At 40.5% G+C, this 19,463-nt stretch overlaps 3 protein-coding genes across 7 annotated transcripts; 2 read left to right on the top strand and 1 right to left on the bottom strand.

The window, feature by feature from the left end:
* Positions 1 to 86: 86 nt before the first annotated feature.
* On the bottom strand, positions 87 to 2,781 carry ndufaf1 (NADH:ubiquinone oxidoreductase complex assembly factor 1). Of its 5 annotated transcripts, XM_074691841.1 has the most exons (6): positions 2,313 to 2,546; positions 2,166 to 2,227; positions 1,311 to 1,831; positions 955 to 1,140; positions 777 to 851; positions 87 to 681 (listed from the first exon to the last, which is right to left on the bottom strand). In XM_074691841.1, coding segments are annotated over exons 2-6 (924 nt in total). In that variant the 5' UTR covers positions 2,167 to 2,227; positions 2,313 to 2,546; the 3' UTR covers positions 87 to 540. The 5 variants fall into 5 exon arrangements, with proteins under 5 accessions (XP_074547942.1, XP_074547944.1, XP_074547946.1 ...); XM_074691843.1 differs by lacking the exons at positions 2,166 to 2,227; positions 2,313 to 2,546 and adding an exon at positions 2,729 to 2,781 and having other exon boundaries at positions 1,311 to 1,834; XM_074691845.1 differs by lacking the exons at positions 2,166 to 2,227; positions 2,313 to 2,546 and adding an exon at positions 2,729 to 2,776.
* rtf1 (RTF1 homolog, Paf1/RNA polymerase II complex component) lies at positions 2,623 to 12,687 on the top strand. The gene is made up of 18 exons (XM_074691837.1): positions 2,623 to 2,969; positions 5,882 to 5,992; positions 6,074 to 6,224; positions 6,878 to 7,079; positions 8,118 to 8,235; positions 8,360 to 8,471; positions 8,548 to 8,686; positions 8,779 to 8,956; positions 9,115 to 9,197; positions 9,294 to 9,381; positions 9,511 to 9,618; positions 9,720 to 9,797; positions 10,126 to 10,247; positions 10,590 to 10,647; positions 10,901 to 10,978; positions 11,073 to 11,174; positions 11,404 to 11,518; positions 11,646 to 12,687. Exons 1-18 carry the CDS (start codon positions 2,886 to 2,888, stop codon positions 11,750 to 11,752), a joined length of 2,034 nt encoding a protein of 677 aa, XP_074547938.1. The 5' UTR covers positions 2,623 to 2,885; the 3' UTR covers positions 11,753 to 12,687.
* Positions 12,688 to 13,363: 676 nt separating this feature from the next.
* On the top strand, positions 13,364 to 18,494 carry golga5 (golgin A5). Its single transcript, XM_074691234.1, has 13 exons — positions 13,364 to 13,556; positions 14,552 to 15,211; positions 15,460 to 15,687; positions 15,794 to 16,013; positions 16,105 to 16,228; positions 16,315 to 16,518; positions 16,671 to 16,841; positions 16,970 to 17,098; positions 17,194 to 17,292; positions 17,398 to 17,617; positions 17,705 to 17,804; positions 17,895 to 17,958; positions 18,046 to 18,494. The coding sequence occupies exons 2-13, from the start codon at positions 14,560 to 14,562 to the stop codon at positions 18,124 to 18,126; spliced, it is 2,292 nt and encodes a 763-aa protein (XP_074547335.1). The 5' UTR covers positions 13,364 to 13,556; positions 14,552 to 14,559; the 3' UTR covers positions 18,127 to 18,494.
* The last annotated feature ends 969 nt before the right edge of the window (positions 18,495 to 19,463 follow it).

Below are 19,463 nucleotides of genomic sequence, written 5' to 3'. Positions count from 1 at the left end.
AGAGCTCTGAATGTCTTTTTAATGTGTTGAGAATTTTGCTACAACTGTTCATTTATTCATAGAATGATGTATGTTTTTACTTCTTTTGAGAAATACATAAAAAGGTATTGATGCAAAATGTTTTCTTGTCTGCTTTGGTAGTTTTTAAACTGCCGTTATGGTTTTGTGAAGTAAAGTAGTCACTTGATATTAAGACATGTTGTTCTTTTAAATCACAACATACTAATGTGCAGGACAAGGTCAGCTTTGAGGTAAATAATCCTTTTATTCACAGGGGATGCTAAAGTGATTGCAACCCTTAAATTACTAATGGGAGCTCTAAATCAGTGATGGCATTTGGTTTCATATAACACAAACTGAGGTCTCCTGATATTTCTTACAGGAAAAATACAAAGATACAGCATCCAGTTGGTGAAGGATCACACCCTTTGAACTGAAGACCACTCAAACAGTGATTGTCTTTTCAAATGAAGGACTTTGTGGCAATGGTTTGGATGAAACGGATCCTCCACAAGTCTGTATAAACTGTAGTTTGTCCTCTCAAACTTCTGGATTCCTCTTGTACATCTCGTATGCAAACTCCTCGGTGTGCGCGTAATCTCTGGAGACACCAATGTAATCGATCTCCAGCTGGAACGGTCCGTCTGCTTTATCCCCCAAAGTGAACCCAATGGTCTTTACCTGTAAATAGAATAAAAGACATCATGTAACCTCAACAATGTGATGAGCAATAACTCAGGCTGAGACTCTGGTAGCATCATCACAGTATGTTTTACCTTGTCCAGCCAGGCAGGATGCTGGTCGTCTTGTATTCTTCCACGATGTGTGAGGAAGAACTTGGAGAACGGTATCTGTAAATGGGTAACACCAGAATTAACAAGACTAGTCTTGTACTCCTGTGATAATTGTACACCACTCTTAATTTCAGAACCTCTTTTTTCCTATTGCTCTCACCTTGACATCTTGCCAGTAGGGCCCTCCCCTCGTGTACAAGAAGTAACAGTATATATCATCTTTCTGGTGTGCGAAGTACGTTTCTGTAGCAAGATTGATCATCCAAGGACGACCATCCCCACGCACTCGCAAATGCAGGGTGTTAAAACTCGTCCAGTCATAATACTTTTTTCTGTCGAATGAGGCCTGGGTCAGATAAAGAGATTCAGGGTTAAATGCAGCCATGTTAATCTGACTACCAGTAAAGTTAAGATCAGGTTAGAACTGAGCTTTTAACTTAACAGTACTCAATAATTATTGATACCACCATTTCCATCTTCATAAGCAGTGTATATCGCAAACCTCAGAGAACTAACCAGTGGTTGTTTTGAGCGCATGCTGCAGTAGCCACTGTAACGTGTCTCTCCATCCCTAGGAATTGTGGAGTTCAGAGTCCCGTACAGAAAACAGGTGTCATTCTTGCCGAGCTTCAAGTAAACTTCACTCTGGCCTCCTATTTCTTGATCTGAGGACACAGTCCACTCCTTAAGGCTTTCTGGACTCCTGAACTCCCAAATGACTTGGTTCTGCTCCAGCATGTGCTCCAGAATGGGTTTGCCTTGCGGACCAACCAATCGGTCAGAAATCTCCTCCATCATCAGAGTGAAGTGCTTCTTTATCCCCTGTAGACCCTTAGAGAAGTTAAAGTTGATCTTCTGCCATGGGAGCCTGTTGTCTTTGGGCTGGCCTGGCCGCCTGTATTCACTCGGAGTCAGAGCTCTTCTGGGCACAGTGGTAGGGAGGATAAAAGGCTGGAGGAGCTGCTGGTGCTGGAGGTGGTTGATGGAGCTCAGCAGCCTCGCTGAGGGGAGACGTGAGATCTTTGGCAGAGACATCACTGCTAAAAGACAGGACAGAAAAAAAGAAATATTATTACTGTCCACTTACAGGGTGTTGAGTACATGGTAAATCTAGTACTTGCTCTTCTGCTAAAGAGCCATTCAGATTATTTAAAAAAAAGATGCAGTTTTCCGGTGGAAGTTATGGCTGAAGGACAATTAACCTCACAATTTCCAGTTTTTAATAAAATGAGATAAAATTAAAACAGTCATTATTTACAACCAAATAAGGACATTATGAAAGCATAAACAAACAGGTCTAACTTTATCCTGAATGATAATTTGGTTAGCCTCACTAACGCTCTAACGTGGTAGTTCAGCGAACATACTTACTCTGACCATGTTGTACCAAGAGAGAACGGAATGGGAGATATTTAAACTTATTCGCTTCTACCCTAAGAGTTAGAAAACGACAAATTAATATCCATGTACTACTGTTACAGGTTTTTTTTTTTTAAATCATTGACGGGCCGTGCACACTCGTCTGCTTATCCAAGGTTGTTCGTCTTCAGACCGAAACGGAGCAACGCGGGCTGCATTCAGCGCACATTCCTTGTTTTCTTTGGTTTTCAGAGGCGGTTTTGTCACATTAACACCTTCTTCCGAAAAGATTTTTGAAAAAGGTTATTTTAAGTACTTTCGACAAATGTTCTGATGCAATTCTCAAACATAAAAGAGCGTAAAACTATTTTGCAATTTGAAGTAAAAGGTTGAGTTCTCGTGGATCTTGAACGTAGCTGATGTGCACCACAAATTCCTGTCCGGGCTAACCCAACCAAGCGTTGTCAGTCAGTAGTTCTGCTCTCAGGCAACCGTCAACGTACTTGCTCACTTTGCTCAAAAAACATGAAATTAAACTACATAAATTATACAAAATGATAAACACAAACACTAACAGTAATTTCAGTTAACTGTCAGGGCTTTAAAATCCAGCAATTACTATGGTGTCAATACGGGCGCGCATGCTCAGTACTGCCTTTGTGTGGCTGACTTGCTAGCCTCAAACATTTAGACGACACAGAGGAAGCTAGCAGGTTAGCTGTGCTGCTAATCATGGTGAATGTAAAGAAACGGAAAGGCCGGGTCGTGATTGACTCTGACTCCGAAGACAGTGCTAGCGACGATAATTTAGATCAGGTGGGTGCACACTTTTCTGTCTTGGTGATATTTTATCACCTACTAAAGTGTCAACAGCTTGAGGTGAAGCTAATACATGCTAACTGAGTGCGCTGTGTTTGGCCTCGCTTGAACTATCTGAGAGTGGGCCTGTTTTATTTACAACCCAGTCCTTTGCTTCTCTGTTAACTCAAAATTCATCAAGTTAGATAAATTATGGGTACCCAAATGTTCCCAATAAGTTCACTCATGGCTTTTTGGTTTGTGTAAAAAGTAGTGCATTAGCATGCGTTAGCAAAGTTGTGCTAACGTTAAGGTTACACTCATAGAGATGCTCTTAGCGCTAGCAGTCCTGCAGTGTTGTGTAGGTAATTAAAATGCCGCGCAGTGGGTCTTGAAGCAGCTACTGTAGTGGTGTTTACAGTTGGTGAACAAGACTGGAAGCTTTCGAACTCAACGGGATCGAGATATGTGCACCAACTGAAGCCGTAACGGAGACGGTGATGATTTAGTTTAAAAGAACCTTATCTCCTGAGTGACGTCATGGGCGCAGAGCTGAAGTTCTATTTCGGTGTTGTTGTCAAACACGCGCTGGCAGCCAGACTGAGAATATCTGCAGTCTATCATGTCAGAGTGAGGATCTGAGCGCAGCTCCAATGTGTCCCATTTACTTCACCTGTCATAACACACAGGTGAAGTAACACAGGTGTATGCATCTTTTCCTTGTTCCTACAGTAACAAGTAGATTTTCTTTACATTTAAAATAGTTCTTGAGGGCTCTACAGTGGGTGCTCTGATACAGAGTGCGAAATACAGTCACAGGGTAATTCCCAAGCAATGTTGGGAAAAGTTCACAATTCCATTTCTTGAGCCAGATTACAGTTATTCCTGGTCAAGTATTACTGTACAATACAGATGAAAGGTGCTCAGTCAAATATTACAGGTGTTAACGTGCTGAAGCACTTGGTTTAAAAAGTGTGCAAGTACCTAAACTATATTATTTTTTTACTTCTCAAATCATAGTTCTATTTTCTTGAATGCAGAAGAAGATATCAATGTTCATTCTGCTCCATAGGGATGCATTATATCTATATTGTCAGATAGAAATCTAAAAGCTCTGTGAGGAGTTTAAGTGATCTCAAAATAATGTCCCTTCGATGTACTTGACTTTACACAATCTGCAATTTTAAATGATAGTCAGTGACAAAATGGGTTATTTGTTAATGTTATTTCTCGGTATCAGTAGACAACCCAATCTGATCATTTATGGCACAAAGTCCTTTTGATGACAATATACTGGCCTATAGAGTTTAGCAGTGAGAAACAAGATCTATTCTTTCTGGTGAAAACAATATTCTTAGATTTATTTTGTAGTGATGGCAGTAGTTTTACTGCAGCAGTCTGTTTAAACTCGAGACTCTATCAATAAAATGAATAGCGAGTTTATGTTGGCTCTGCTTGGTGAGGATGGAGTTGGTAGATGAGCACTGGTATGACATAACGCAGATTCACGCACGTTACATGTTGCAGACAAGTCTCAGAGCACTGGGCTGTGAGTAACGCTTAACAGAAAGTCTGCTCCCTTCTCGACATTAAATTTTACTGCAAACTGAGTTTACAAAGTTTTCTTGTTGTCACGTTTTAAACAATAGCGCTATTTAACTACAAATAAGTACGATACCTTTTCGCTTTGCATCCTGGGAAAAGTTGGTTTGAACAAAGAAAAGTAGAGTTAAAAGAAGGTCAGCTCTTGCGTCCTCACAACAGTGGATGATGGTGCTCATGGGTAATGGATTCTTTTTTCTTGAAAAACACTAGCGATTCCTGATAGTCCTCACATTGTCTGTAAGAAATAATTCATCTGGTCAGCTAGCTAGGGAAAAGATCAAGTCAAAATCAGTAAAGAAATAAAGAGGATTTTTTTCCAAATTTCTGTCAAGATGTTTGACATGGCAACAAACCTGTTATGCTCAGTGGATGACAACTTCAGTGCACCATTGAGTTCAACATTTCAGCCATATGGAAGTACTTATAAGGTGCCAGGAACCAGCAGCAACATAGCTATTTGCAAATTAATGCTTGTGAATTACAGGTGATAGTAGGAGGACTTTAACAACCTCCCTGAAATACTATTTCAGGGAGGTTGACTGGTAGTGGTAGTACCACTTTAAGTTTTTTCTGTAGAGTGAGGGCAAAATAGCTTTGGTGCAAGTGCAAGCCTCAACTTTAGTCATTCAACAAAGTGAAAAAATATTGCAGTAAAATGTCAAATGTTCAGACCTTCAGCCAGTCGGAGGGGCTGCTCATATTAGCTGCAGTGTGCACAGCTGGATTTGAAATCTGTATCCTATCAGCATGTTGAGTGGACAGATAATGTGTATATCTTGCAGCTTCGATATTTTGTCCTATCCAAAGCTCAAGAAAGTCTTTGATTTTGATTTGTTTTAATTGTGCAACAACTGTTTCTATGCTTTCATGACCTCTTTAGGATGTATCGTGAGTTCAAGTTGCACAGAAATGTGGTTTAGACAAGTCACTGCTCACACCCTCTGTCAGAATGTGTTAAGATGAATGTCTGCTTCCTTACACCCATGTTATTTTACCTGACGGGAACTGACCTCTGCAAAATAAAAACAAAACACACGAGGCCTGTCAGTAAGCTTTCACACTTAGTATACCATTTGTGTTTGGTAGGTTTGGTCGCTCCGTACGTGTTGTAGCGTTGACTAAATGCTCGTGAATCAAAGCAGCTGCTCTAAATAGACAGAGTGCAGGCTAACAGTACGCTGACTATCATAGGGTCATGGACAAAACAACAAATGAATCAAGCCAAAAATTAAATCATCAATTCAGAATGTTGTGTTGTCCGTCAAGTAACAGAGATCAACATTAATGGGTAATGTTTCAGTGACTAAATAACTGTTTGTTTTCAGGAGCTTTTGTCTCTGGCGAAGAGGAAGAGAGTTGATTCGGGTGAGCAGGAAGAGCCTGTTACCAAACCTGCAGCTTCTACAGACTCTGAGACCTCAGATAGTGATGATGAGGTACGACTGTCCCAGCATTTAAAATGTTTGAAAGTACAACAATTTTATACATCCAGAACTGATTTTCTTTCTCTTTTTTAGTGGACTGTGGGTGGAACCAAAGGAAAAAAGAAGGTTAAACCAGGGAAAGGGTCTGAGAAGAAGAACGCTACAAAGAAGAAGGTCAACAAAGCGACAGCATCTGGTAGCTCAGATGGAGACAGCTCTGCAGAGAGTTCCGCACCAGAGGAGGGTACGCATTTCTCTGTTCAGCTGAAAATATAGTGAACATTTTTTATTCACAAAAGAATGAATTGATGTAACATCCATGTGTGATAAAAAAAAAGGAATGCATCAGTCGTAGAGAAGTTAAAAACCCTACTATCACGTTTTGAGGTTAACGTCACTTTCCAGGAAATGACGAACAGATTTACTCTGAAGTGTAGATTACACACAAAGGTTTCATGTCCTTGTGTGTTTCAGGTGGCTGGGATTACATGACTAATGTACTTATCCTCCTCATCCAATTTATATCCCACAGTGTAGTGTCTAAGCTTTTATTCAGGGGATCAACACAATCATGGAAAACCTGGAAAAGTCTGGGATATGTGGTTTAAATCCAGCCCCAGTGGTGACACTGATTTGGAAATCTGTAGAAGACAAAAAGGCCCCAGTACACACTACTTTAAAGTGTTTCCCATTCATTATTATTAAGCAATCTAATCATATTAAAAAGCATAATAATTCATCCCAACTTGCTGAAGCTTAAGTCTCTGTTTCCATCTTGTGATTGATGCTACTTGCTGACCTGCTAGTAACTCACCCTAAAGTTGACAAGCACTGATGGTGACATTCTTATCTTTTTGGTTTCTGAGTTTTCAAAAAAGTGAATCATTTTCTCATCAGGTGAGGTGTCTGACTCTGAGAGCAACAGCTCGTCCTCCAGCTCTGACTCCGACTCCTCAGAGGACGAGGTGTTCAGGGACGGCTACGACGATGACTTGATGGGAGATGCTGAGGACAGAGCTCGACTGGAGCAGATGACGGAGAAGGAAAGGGAGCAGGAGCTGTTCAACCGAATTGAAAAAAGAGAGGTGCTGAAGAGACGGTAAGTGGCAAAAAATACCAAAGAGATACACCACATCCCAGTGGTCTACAAGTGCAACATATCACATCACACTGCAAGGCTACGGACACTAGCCACACTGCATCCGTAAATATTCATTTTTGTAACTTCATATTAACAAACCACACCACTGTCAGCTTTGCACAGGAGACCAGATAGAGACGGAAAAGCATTTTCTAACTGCCTGCTTCATACTTGATTGATAGATAGAAAATGAGGACAGGTTAAAGGGGCTGTGAGGAGTTTGAAAGTGGTCTTGAAAAAGTCTCCCTTCAGATATATGCCTGATAGTAATTGACACTTTAAAATAAGATTATCAGCCCCAATATTGCTGGTTACAGGTTATTTTAAAATGCTACTTCTTAGCTTCCAGTTTGGGTCCACAAGGACCAGACTGATTTATGGCACATCTAGGTCTCTATGACAACACCACACCAACTGAGGAAGTTTAGGCTACAAAACTACTTACAAACTGACAGTGTTTACTTGTTGTCGCGTTAGCCCACAGATCCGTCTGGGCACCGCGCTAACACATAGCCGGCTGCTACAACGTTAGCTTGATGTCACATTTCAAACCATAGCGCTACATAACTGTACTGATTAGTACCTTACCTCAGCGCATCATATCCAGTAAAAAGTTGTCTTGAACAAAGAATACTTCTTTTGATTCGATCTCCATTTAATTCCAAATCAAACACACGCCTCACTAAAAGTAATTTATGACAGTGTGTGGAGACTCCGGGCCACAAAGTGGCGAGGGACTTCAATCGAAACAGATCCTCCTCATAGCGGCTTTAAGTACACTGTACTTCAAGAACACATAGGAAAATTAGTGCTTCCACTTTTACAAGCTATAAAGCACTAAAATCTCTGAAAATGTACTACTGGTCACTCCCAGTGCCTCATGGATCTCCATTCAAACACTTTTTTGAAAATAGTGTTGGAGTGCGCATTGAACTTGATTTCATTTTGTGGCTGATTTTTCCTGATTTCTTAAAATGTTGCATTTTGTGTCGGCAGTTTTGAAATTAAGAAGAAACTGAAGACGGCAAAGAAGAAGGAAAAAGAAGAGAAGAAGAAGAAACAGGAGGAGGAGCAAGAAAAAAGGAAGCTATCCCAGGTTCAAGACACACAAGTGGTGAGTTCAAGGGCTTTGTTTACATCAGACAGTGTGATGAAATGATGAAATGTATTCATCTTTTCTTACTCCTGCGTTTGATGCCGTTTGACTCTTTTTTACTGTAATACTATCTCATTTCTAGGTCATGTCACACAACAAGGAGAGGCGATCCAAACGGGATGAAAAACTTGACAAAAAGTCCCAGGCCATGGAGGAGCTGAAAGCTGAGCGTGAGAAGAAAAAGAACAAGACAGGTTGGTGTGGTTTTAGCGTCATCATGTTTTCTCCTCATGATCCCAGAAGCTGACGTTTCATCTCTTTGGTGAGCAGCTGAACTGCTGGCCAAACGGCAGCCCCTAAAGACGAGTGAGGTGTACTCAGACGATGAAGAAGAGGAAGAGGAAGATGATGACAAGTCATCGGTTAAAAGTGATCGGAGTTCACGTTCATCATCTTACGACGATGACGAGTATGTTTCATTCTGCTGCCGTTCAATCATCACAGTATTGCGTCCCTTCTTCATCTACAGTAATTCACTGACTTTTTTTATTCTGAAAACAGAAAAGAAGAGACTCCCCCCAAGTCGCAGCCAGTCTCACTACCAGATGAGCTCAACAGGGTCCGGCTGTCCAGACACAAGCTGGAGCGCTGGTGCCACATGCCCTTCTTTGCTAAGACGGTAACGGGCTGCTTTGTGAGGATAGGGATCGGGAACAACAGCAGTAAACCAGTTTATAGGGTAAGCCTGGTTTTACAGTAGAGGTGTCACAAACGGGTATAAAATATGTCTGTGTATCTGTTTTTCATAAGATTGAGGGTATTTTGCTCAAGGGGGATCTGAGAGTCTTGACACTCATAACATTTGAGTTTTACTTTTTCTATCTTGTTTTTTTTAAGGTTGCTGAAATCGTGGATGTGGTAGAGACAGCAAAGGTTTACCAGCTTGGGACGACACGAACGAACAAGGGATTACAGTTGAGGTTGGTACCGAATGACACTCACTGATCTATTTGGAACCAGTAAATAGACCGTTTGTTAACAAAATTTGTGACTTCCTGACTGTGTATCCTTCACAGACATGGCGGTGACACACGGGTGTTCAGGCTGGAGTTTGTATCAAATCAGGAGTTTACAGAAAACGAGTTTATGAAGTGGAAAGAAGCGGTGAGTGTGTCTGAAGAGGTGCTTTTTATTCATTCAACTGTGCTGATGGGTTGGATCAACCAGTTTCTTGGACCCTCAAAAAAACAACAGTTAAAGCCTTGAAACGAGAGTTCTCATTTTCTTTTTCAGATGCTGGACGCTGGGATGCAAGTACCAACTCTTGACGAAATCACCAAAAAGGAACAGTCCATCAAAGAAGCTATGAACTACAAGTTCAATGACAAAGACATAGAGGATGTAAGCCTGTTTTTTCTGGATGTTAGTGGGTCAGTTTGGCTTCACGCAGCATCGTGTGAAAGTAAGTCCAACCTGTTGTTTTTTAATCTTTTTTGCTGCAGATTGTTAAAGAGAAAGACAGATTCCGAAAAGCACCACCGAATTATGCCATGAAGAAAACACAGCTACTTAAAGATAAGGTAAGATGATGTTTGTTGTACTCTTTGCTGCTCATTTCAAACTCCTGTAAAGAAGTTGGCAAAAGGGAAGTAGGAATCATCAGTTTTATCCCAGATTATCATGTTATTTTTCATTTCAGCCTAGTGAACAAGTTAAAAAAAAAAAACTCCTCGCAAGAGCTTTACTGTAAAATATAAATCCTGTAAAGTGGTTAATCCACTGAAGTATAAACAAATATCCTGACCATTAAAGCTTTAACATGTGAACGCCACATATTTGTTCCAGTTTGTGTACTGAACCTAACCTCTCATCAGTGTTTTAACTGATTTTGTTCTGTTTTGATTGAAGGCCATGGCAGAAGAGAGCGGAGATGGTGAAAAAGTGAAAGTGATCCAGGATGAGCTGAATGAGCTTGAGGAAAGGGCAGAAGCGCTCGACAGACAAAGGACAAAGAACATCTCTGCTATCAGGTTTGAGAGCTACTTTTATAAGAGGCTCTTTTACAAAAATAAGAGAATTTAAGACCCAAAGTTTTTTAACAGAAAGGGTTATATCATGTAAATACAGATTTTTTTAAAGTTGTGAATTTTTGTTTGTGAGCCTGTTGTGATTTTATAATATAAATTTTAAAATTTAGTTTAAAGTTAGTTTTTCTGGCTTTTTAATTCCTCTGTTAGAGAGGTCAGGACAGTGGATAGAGCAGGAAAAGGGTTATTGACATGCAGGTGTGATTTAGATCTGGGAAGTGTAACATAGACCACTACACTATAACTGCACCCTCTGACTGAATATCTATTTTTCTCACCATTTAGTTACATCAATCAGAGAAACAGAAGCTGGAACATCGTTGAATCAGAGAAAGCTCTTGTGGTAAGTATCCTATCCTGCAACACACATTCGTACAGGATGCTGTTGGAAATTATTATTTATAATATGGAGGTCATGATTGTAAACAGCTTTTAAAATTAATTCAAATGTATTCTGTGAGTTTTTTTGCCGCTTTATGATTAAGATCCAGAGTAAAGGGATAAATCAGGCGAGCAGCAAACATGAAGTGACTGGACTGTGCTTGTGGCATTAGTAGCTGTTTTAAGATGAGATATTTTATTTTTCTTTTCTACAGGCTGAAGGACAAAACTCCAAAAACCAACAAATGGATCCCTTCACACGGAGACAGTGCAAGCCCACCATGGTGTCTAATGTAAGATCTGTATAATGATTGTGTAATGATTTCACGTTTTGTTGTCTGGGTGCAGAGATCAGTGGAGCTGAAATATTTGTTTTTGGTTCTGCAGGCCAGAGACCCGTCAGTCCACGCAGCTATCCTGGCTCACCTAAACCAGAAGTACGGTTCTGGATCAACACCAGATCCTTCAAGTGCAGAGAAGAACAAACTGGTATGAAGAGATGCTCAATGCTTTAAGATCCATGAGTTTAGAGCTTGAACTCTGATTGTAATTTTTCACTTAATGCTGAGGTGCAAACAGAACTAAAATCCCAGCTGTGAGCATTTTAAAGCCCAACATTTAAGTCATTTGAATATTTTGCGATGCCGCGAAGAAAAGACTTTGAAGGAAATTTTAATTCAGCAAATAATTAATTTTTATTTTGTTTTTCATATTTCAGGGTCAAGCAAGCATAAAAGACAAAGACGTCCCCAAGCCAACCACTGACCTCTCAGAAGACTTGTTTAAAGTTCATGATTTCGATGTTAAGATTGACCTTCAGGTCCCCAACGCAGGTGAGATGTTTATTTTTAAGAAAATAATTATCCTGCTGGCTCAGCCTGACTGTAGCTCTGTCATTGCTTAGATAATTTAGTCACTACTTAAGAATTAAAACATTTACTCTTCTCACTTGTTCTGCAGAGGCCAAGTCTCTGTCTGTAAGCTCCAACGCGCTGCCAGTGAAGGACGGCGCCCCCCGCAGGTCCCTCAACTTAGAGGACTACAAGAAGAGGAGGGGGCTGATCTGATGTGGCCAGTTCATCGTTCAGAAACCACACTGCATGTGTAATTGGCTGTGTGTGTGTGTGTGTGTGTGAGAGAGAGAGAGAGTGTGTGTGTGAATGTGTGCGTGTGTGTGTGAAAGTGTGTGAATGACTCCCAGAGGACGTGTGTTTGAATGTTCATACAACAGACTGTTTATCCAAACACAGAGGAAATAATGTTCAAGCAAAGATTTTTCTCAAAGGATCTCTCAGAAGAAATTTGTTCAGATATTTGTTGTTTCGTTTTTTCATCATCACACACAAACTCGTATGTTGAGTTGTGTTTCTTTTTTATGTATTTAACTTCTTTACCTGCAATTTTTGGTCTTCTGGATTCCACTCCTCTAATGTCTTTTATTTTTCTGAAAGGACACAGCGCTTGTGGATTATTACCTTGAACAAGGACACTATCTTAGAAGACTTAGATTGTTGAGGCATTTTGAAATTGCTGGACTGGAGATCTAAAAGAGATTACCAGCTTGTTCTTACATGAATGACTGTTGTAAATCGTTCCCTCTGAATCTGCCCAATTTGCTGGCCACCCTGAATTTTAACAGCTTTGTGTTTTCTGGCAAAGTTTAGACAACCACCATCTTGGACTCGTATGTGATGCTGGCCCTCTGTGACAGATGTGAAAAACTGAGCACATGCGAGAAAAGACATTTGTCCCTTTTTAAATCTTTGCAACAACTGAATTTAAAAGGAACCTTTTCTATGGCTGGCCTGGTTACTCAAGTGTTGCTTAATTTCTGTTTCCTCTCAGTTGTTTATGGGAAAAAATTCCCCTCCCCTCAGCCTCCAGAGCAGATTCTTCGTGTTATTGATTGTGTCCATAGTCAGTTCCTGTATTGATGTGGCATGCCATGTAAATATGCATTTTGGAGTGAGTGCAGAAAAAATAAAGAGGCACTGTTTCGTAATTCTTGTCAGTTTGTGTATTCTTTTATCTGAAGATGAGACTGCAAAGACTTGAGTCTTTTATTGAGGGTTATTCTAACGTTTAAGATGTAAACATTAACCAAAACTTCACCAGAATTAAAAAAAAATGGTTTGGAGCAAAGTATATTGACCAACAAAAAAATATATTTCAGGACTTGAGACAATAAAGAGGGAAAAGAGTGTCAATTTTGCTAACAGTTGTGTATTTTTTGCCACAGTTGTAATAAATAATTGAGGGCATTCTTACTTTTGAAAAAGAAAAATGCAAAACATGTTTCTTTAATGTTTATATTGTAAATTCTCATAAAAGAGTAACACAAAGATGTAGTCATGGGGTTTTAGATTTTATTTTTAACTTAAGGCTCTAATAACCCAACTAAAAATTGAAAAATGCTTCTTCTTTTTTTTCTTTTCGTGTAAAAATTTGACACAAAAATATTAAACATTTTTAGGTGCTTTTCACAGTACAAAATATCGAAAAAATTGTATGTTTGTTAAACATTTAGTTAGTCTTAATTTTTTTAAAATTTAATAAAAACTTTTGTGTACCATTCTAGTTGTATAAGTATTTAAACTCGTTTACAGACATGAGTTGGAGGTGGATTATGTGGATTGTAATGCCTATTGGTTGATTTTTAATCAGGCATCTCTGCGGTCGCTCTGTTTGGGCTCCTTTGCTTGTAGCGCTTCCTGGTCCACGTATTGAGAAGCTCTCTAACATCCTCTTTGACAGATTATGACATCTGGCTGTGTTAGTTTCAGTAAATTTACTCTTACATGTTCTCTCGTCAAACTGCGGCGGTAGCCAGCTGACCTGAGGCGTTTTCAGACGATCACGTCTTATCAAACGGTGAGCAGGAGATGCTTTTCTTTACTAGCCGGCTAGCCTGTTAGCATATAGCAGTGATGGAGTTAACCTGTGTTTACATTAGTTCATCTACACGTAGGCGAAGCTCCTGCTGATGACTCCTTTATTTTGTCTTTATAGTCATCTTAACACGAATATAATGAAGTATCTTGTCAGTGGTTGTCTTGTTGAGTTGCTTAGCTTAGCATGCTACCTAAATAGAAATGGTGTTAAAGGTCTGAAACTGGGTCTCCCGAGCTGTTTCGAACGACAACACTCTTTACCTAGCCCTCATGGCTCAGTCGTGTTGTTGTCAATTATTTGATGTCTTTGGTACGAATTATGACGTTAAAGAAGATTGCATTGATGATGATGATAATGAGGTTTCATAAAGGTGATGGTTTGAGAATACCAAACACCATGATTTCACACCAAACAGGGGTGGTACCTGACCTTTGCTGTGAGCTGTTGACTCTTTTGCACAGGTTGAGCAGGAATATCCATTTTAGTTTATGGGCAGAGGTTATTATTATTATCATTACAGATCTAACAGGGGTGTAATCTCCACTATAACCTGCTGTAAATCTTTTCAATAACGACTCTTGTTGTGTCCTTATTGACAAAACCTGCAAAGTCTGTGTGGATTTCTCACGTTTTGGAGCTTATTAGACAAACTTGCTTGGAATTATCATCTGCAAGAACCAATTATGCACAAGTGAACAACACTTTGAGTGGACTGATATGACAACTAAGTTAAAGGATGTAATTTCAGCTTGAAATGCACTGTCTGTGCAGGTTGACAGCCTGTTTTATTGACACTATTTTGCTTATTTCAACCATAAATAGTGTAATATAAAGTAAGTTAGTCGTGCTTCTGCCTGTTTAATGCATCAAATTCAAATAAAATTTGAATTTCACAGATTTGAGCCTGTTTGCATAGGAGTCAGCATTTGAATTTATGCCTTGCTTTAACTATTCTTGTGTGTTTGTGCCATCAGGATACAAAATGTCTTGGTTTGCGGAATTGGCCGGTAAAGCTGAGGACTTCCTGAATAAAGTGGACCAGGGAGCAGCTACCGCCCTGACCAAACAGCAGATAAGATCATCCTCCTTTTCTTCACCCTATGAAGGAGAATCATTCACCAAACGTGAATCCAATACTTCAAATTATGAGACCAACGCAGCTGTGACACACACCTATGCATCCTCTCATGATGCTCCAAGCTACATCTCTGCAGCAGCTGGAAACGTCAAGAGGTCCAGTGCAACTCTGCTGGCTGGCACAGCAAACTTGCCCAGTACCATGTCTGGTCCTGGCAGCAGCACGCCAAGCTCGGCCAAAGCCTCGTCTGGCTTTGTGAGGCCCAAAAAGAGCGAGCAGGACTTGGATGATGACATGTTGTTTGACTTTCTGAACAGCTCGGACCCTCCTGCCAACAACAGGAGGGATTCAAAAAGAGAACTCATGAAAGCACCTGTTCCAGTCACTGATGCCCAAAACCCAACACCCCCTCGTTCCACTACCCCTCACACCGTCCCCTCCGCCCCGTCCACGCCCCCCTCAACCAGGGGTGTCTCCAGGGCCTCGAGTATGAGCTCACTGTCTGCTCACAGCATGAAAACATCAGAGGAGAGCTTCACTAAGGAACAAAGCCAAGGTAGGATTATTAAAGCTGTCAAGAGGAGCTTTTGGTTAGTGATGATTAGGATGTGTGTCTGTATCCAGTTTTTAATCCTGCATTCACTTGTGATTATTTCAAATGTGGTGATTTAGTGTTGAAGATTAAACGTAGACATACAGCTGTAAAAGACAACAGAGCAACAAAAGCAGGAATATTTTTGTCCCCTCATTTCTGTTTCTAAAGATAATTTATGTCCTCTGTTTAACCTCACCTGGCTGCCACAGAAACACATGAGAGTCCAGACTCAGGTTTGGCTGTCCCTCAGGAGTCCAGCAGACAGGAGACCCCTCTTCCCCCTCCTTCTTCTTCTTCTCCTCCTGCTCCCTCAGAGGAGCCGCAGAGTCAGATCCTGTCCAGCCTGCGTCTGGAAAACCAGCTGCTGCGTAGTGAGGTGTCCTCCCTCAACCAGGAGATGGCCTCAGTCATCCAGAGAGCAAAAGACCTACAAGAGGGTAATGGATGAGACATAACAACCACAGTCAGGACCATCATTTCTATGCCTTTCTCTTTCACTTACTCTTTCTGTGTTGATGAAATGGTTTCTATGTTCTCTTGCAGAATTGAACCAGACCCGCCTTCGAGCAGACAGGTGGAACTCGGAGCAGTCTCAGAGCGACAGGATGTTAAGGGAACTCCGGTCACAGGTTGATGACCTCACAGAAGCCCTCTCTGCCAAAGATGGTCAACTTGCAGTCCTTAAAATCAGACTTGATGAAGCTGATCAGCTGCTGAAGTCCCGGGTTGCTGCTTTAGATGAGGCTCAGAAGGAAAAATCAAGGTACATGCTCATACGAGAGCTTTGTAAAGTACAGGATGTATCCAGCTCCTTGGAGCTTCCTAACTTTCTTTTTGTGGTTTTTATTCTCCAGGATTATGCAGGACCACTCAGAGGGGAGCAGCATGCACACTCAGGCTCTGGAAACGATCCAGGAGAGGCTGCGGGAGGCTGAACTGGCCCTCAGGAGGGAACAGGACAGCTTCCGGCAGATGCAGGTAAACATGATTCTTTTTGCTTTGCATTTCTTCCTGTGAAGTTTCCAAAGATTAATCTGATGCCATGATTCTCTGCTCTTGTGAAGAGCGAGTACGCCGGCCGTCTGTCCAAGGTAGAGGCTGAGAGACAGATGCTCGCAGAGGCGGTGACTGCAGCCGAGCGGCGGGTTGCAGAGGAGAAGCTCAGGGCTGATGATCACCAGCAGCAGCTGAAAAGTTCCAAAGCTGCAGCTGAGAGCGCCAAACAGGAGTTACAGGACTACAAGCACAAAGCTTCACGTATCCTACAAGTAAGATTTGTTCACTTTTCAAACTTACATCATTTTCATACAGATTTAGCGATATTTCAGGGTTGTGTTGTCTTGTATTATTTGTATGTTCTTGTGCTTTTGCGACTTTTTTACCAATTTTTTCTTTACTTGTTTTCTGGATGATCCTCAAGTCCAAAGAGAAGTTAATCAGCAGTCTGAAAGAGGGATCTGGCCTGGACACTCTGGATGGCAGCGGGGCAATGGCTATGGAGCTTGAGGATTTGCGACACGATAAGGAACTGCAGAGGGAAGAGATCCAAAAACTACAGGGGCAAGTGCACACACTGAGGATAGAAATACAGGTGAGATATTTGAAGTGCAAAGAAAAAGCTTTTTTTTTTTTTTAAATCTCCCTGTTTTAGACATGCAAAGGTCAATGGCAGAAGAGGAAGATGTTGAGTCAGCTTTGCAAATGTTTTTCCTTGGACAGGATTTGGAGAATCAGGCTCTTTCAGAGGCAGAGACATGGCGGGAGCAGCAGGTGCAGTTAGAAGAGCAAATGGCAGCACATAACCGAGCCAAGCAGGAAGTGGAGGCTGAGGTGGAGCGATATAAACAGGTAAGAAGGAGGGAGATGTGAAGAAAGTATTTTGAGATGAGTTTTCATGAAACTGTGCTGGATTTTGTGTGATGTTTTTCTATTTTAATTTGTAGGAGCTGCAGTATGTAGAGGAAGATCACCATCGATCAAAAACCACATTGCAGAGCAGAATCAAGGACCGAGAAGATGAAATTCAAAAACTCAGGAACCAGGTTAGGCGGAATGTAGAGCCCCTGTCCTGCTTACTGTCAGAGAGGAGAGACGTTAAAATGTAATCCAGTATGTAACACTTGTGATGTTGTGACGTGCTCTTGCAGTTGACCAACAAGACTCTCAGTAACAGCCAAGCAGAGCTGGAGAATCGTCTCCACCAGCTGACGGAGACGCTGATCCAGAAGCAGACGATGCTGGAGGCTTTGGGCACAGAGAAAAGCTCTCTGGTCTTTCAGCTGGAGCGGCTGGAGCAACAGCTAAAGAATGCTCAAGGGGGGCAGAGCGGAGGGCCAGCAATCAACATGAGCGGTCTGGAGGTGCCAGGTAGGAGGAGAGGAGAGGAGATAAGATGTGATTTCTAATAATTTTCAGATTTCTGAGTAGTGTGATATATTTCTGTTACATTTCAAGGGGCAAGACAGAGAAGCACTCCAGTCCTGTTTAGCGAACAAGACGCTCCAGGAGTGTATGGAAAAGTACGCAAGGCAGCCAGCACCATCGACCGCTTCAGGTAGCTTTTATTTGTCTCCTCACCTGCTCTGTTCTGTAACAGCACTGTTTCCCCTGTGTGATAAATGACTCCTGGTGATTACCATTTCAGCATCAGACTTGGAATCTTCTTGCGGCGCTACCCTATGGCCAGAGTTTTTGTTATCCTGTATATGGTGAGTATTTTAAAAGCAGATCTTCATTTTGTATTTAATGTATGAACACTGGTTCATCAAAGAAATATAAATGTCTCCTTTGCACAGGCGGTCCTGCACCTGTGGGTGATGATAGTTCTCCTGACCTACACACCAGAAATGCATCACGGTCATCCAGATGGGAGATGAAGGCTTGAATTTCACTGGTGTGTGTTAAAAGGTGTTTGTTTCTACAGCCCTCCATGTACTGATGGTACAAGCTGCTGGGATGTGAAGTCTGGGTCCTTACTTTACCTGATTTGCACAAAAAAGCTAGAAATTAAAGTTATTTCCTCTGTTTTCTCCTTTTTTTTGTTTCAAACTGAGGATTGATATCAGACAGCTGTCAGAACTGACAGTTTTAAAGTAATTACAGAGTGATATATATTGTATTTGTGGTCTGCTGACATTAAATCAAACACACCTGTTCTTGTCTGCTTTCAGACTCTGTCCTCTGGAGAGATTGTATTTAACACTATGTAAAAAAGATTCTTTTAATAAATGAGTGTAAAAGAAAAAAGCATCCTGGCACTTTTCTGAGCCTCAAAACAGCAGGAAAGAGAGATTTACTTGTGTTACGCTAAGAACTACACTCTTACTATTACTAAATTATTCTGTATTATGCATTTATCATCTCAGTAATTCATGACATGACACATTAAAAGCTGACATTTATTACATTTCTAAGTTTCACGTGGGCAATATGAGGATATGTAGTTACTAATATGAGGAAAATTTATAAGGTAAGTTCTCACTCCTATCCATTAGATACTTTTCCAGATACTGTTATAATATAAATGTAACTCTGTCGATAATTTTGATTATTTACATAATAGCCTACAGATAAAACATAACAAGTATTAGCCATTTATTTCATTAAAAGAGGGTATGTCAGTGCTGTAAACATGATTATAATGAATTTAAAGAAAAATGAAATATTTGAATAACATTCAATGGAGGGTTTTTTTTAAGTCAATATGGAGAAGGTTTAGGTCCACTAGTATATATAATAAACTAATAAATAAGCATTCATTTTATTTTATTCCATAAACAAAAGAGTTCTGAGGATAAAGAACAGAATTCTGACTTTAAACTCAGAATATTTTTTTAATTATGAGGTTAGAATTAACAATAAAAGAGAAATCTGAGAGAGAAAAAAACAGGAATCAGAGAAAAAATAAGCAGAAATTGGACTTTTATTACCTCATATCTCTTATTTCAAAGTCAGAATTCAGCCTTGTACTTTAAAAACTCTACGGATAAACAAAGCAATCATGTATTAAGACTCAGAATAATTAAAAAAATTGGGATTATAGACAAGAATTTGAAGAAGAAAAAAAAATCTGTATTTTGAGTAAAAAAAAGAAATAAACATTACTGGGGCAAGTTTCCATTTTTTGTTTTACCTGGCAGAAACAGGCTTTCATATAATAAAATAAAGACTGGTTATCTCATAATTTCGTTTTTATTCAGGACAAGTCTCGTTT

Source organism: Halichoeres trimaculatus, unplaced genomic scaffold (assembly GCF_033239565.1).
Source record: "Halichoeres trimaculatus isolate MK-OKI-2021-1 unplaced genomic scaffold, fHalTri1.1 fHalTri1_scaffold_17, whole genome shotgun sequence".
Taxonomy (NCBI): domain Eukaryota; kingdom Metazoa; phylum Chordata; class Actinopteri; order Labriformes; family Labridae; genus Halichoeres; species Halichoeres trimaculatus.
The sequence above is the reverse complement of the archived record's forward strand: the minus strand, read 5'-3'. Positions and strand labels throughout refer to the sequence as shown.

Coding starts and splice junctions, on each gene's coding strand:
- ndufaf1 (XM_074691841.1), bottom strand. Junction 1,141..1,310: donor TGCGCTCAAAACAACCACTG/GTTAGTTCTCTG, acceptor TATCTGACCCAG/GCCTCATTCGACAGAAAAAA. Junction 682..776: donor ATCCTGCCTGGCTGGACAAG/GTAAAACATACT, acceptor TTCTATTTACAG/GTAAAGACCATTGGGTTCAC.
- rtf1 (XM_074691837.1), top strand. CDS start 2,886: ATGGTGAATGTAAAGAAACGGAAAGGCCGGGTCGTGATTGACTCTGAC. Junction 8,687..8,778: donor TCATCTTACGACGATGACGA/GTATGTTTCATT, acceptor TTCTGAAAACAG/AAAAGAAGAGACTCCCCCCA. Junction 9,798..10,125: donor CACAGCTACTTAAAGATAAG/GTAAGATGATGT, acceptor TTTTGATTGAAG/GCCATGGCAGAAGAGAGCGG.
- golga5 (XM_074691234.1), top strand. CDS start 14,560: ATGTCTTGGTTTGCGGAATTGGCCGGTAAAGCTGAGGACTTCCTGAAT. Junction 16,014..16,104: donor GCTCAGAAGGAAAAATCAAG/GTACATGCTCAT, acceptor TTTATTCTCCAG/GATTATGCAGGACCACTCAG. Junction 16,842..16,969: donor CACTGAGGATAGAAATACAG/GTGAGATATTTG, acceptor TTCCTTGGACAG/GATTTGGAGAATCAGGCTCT.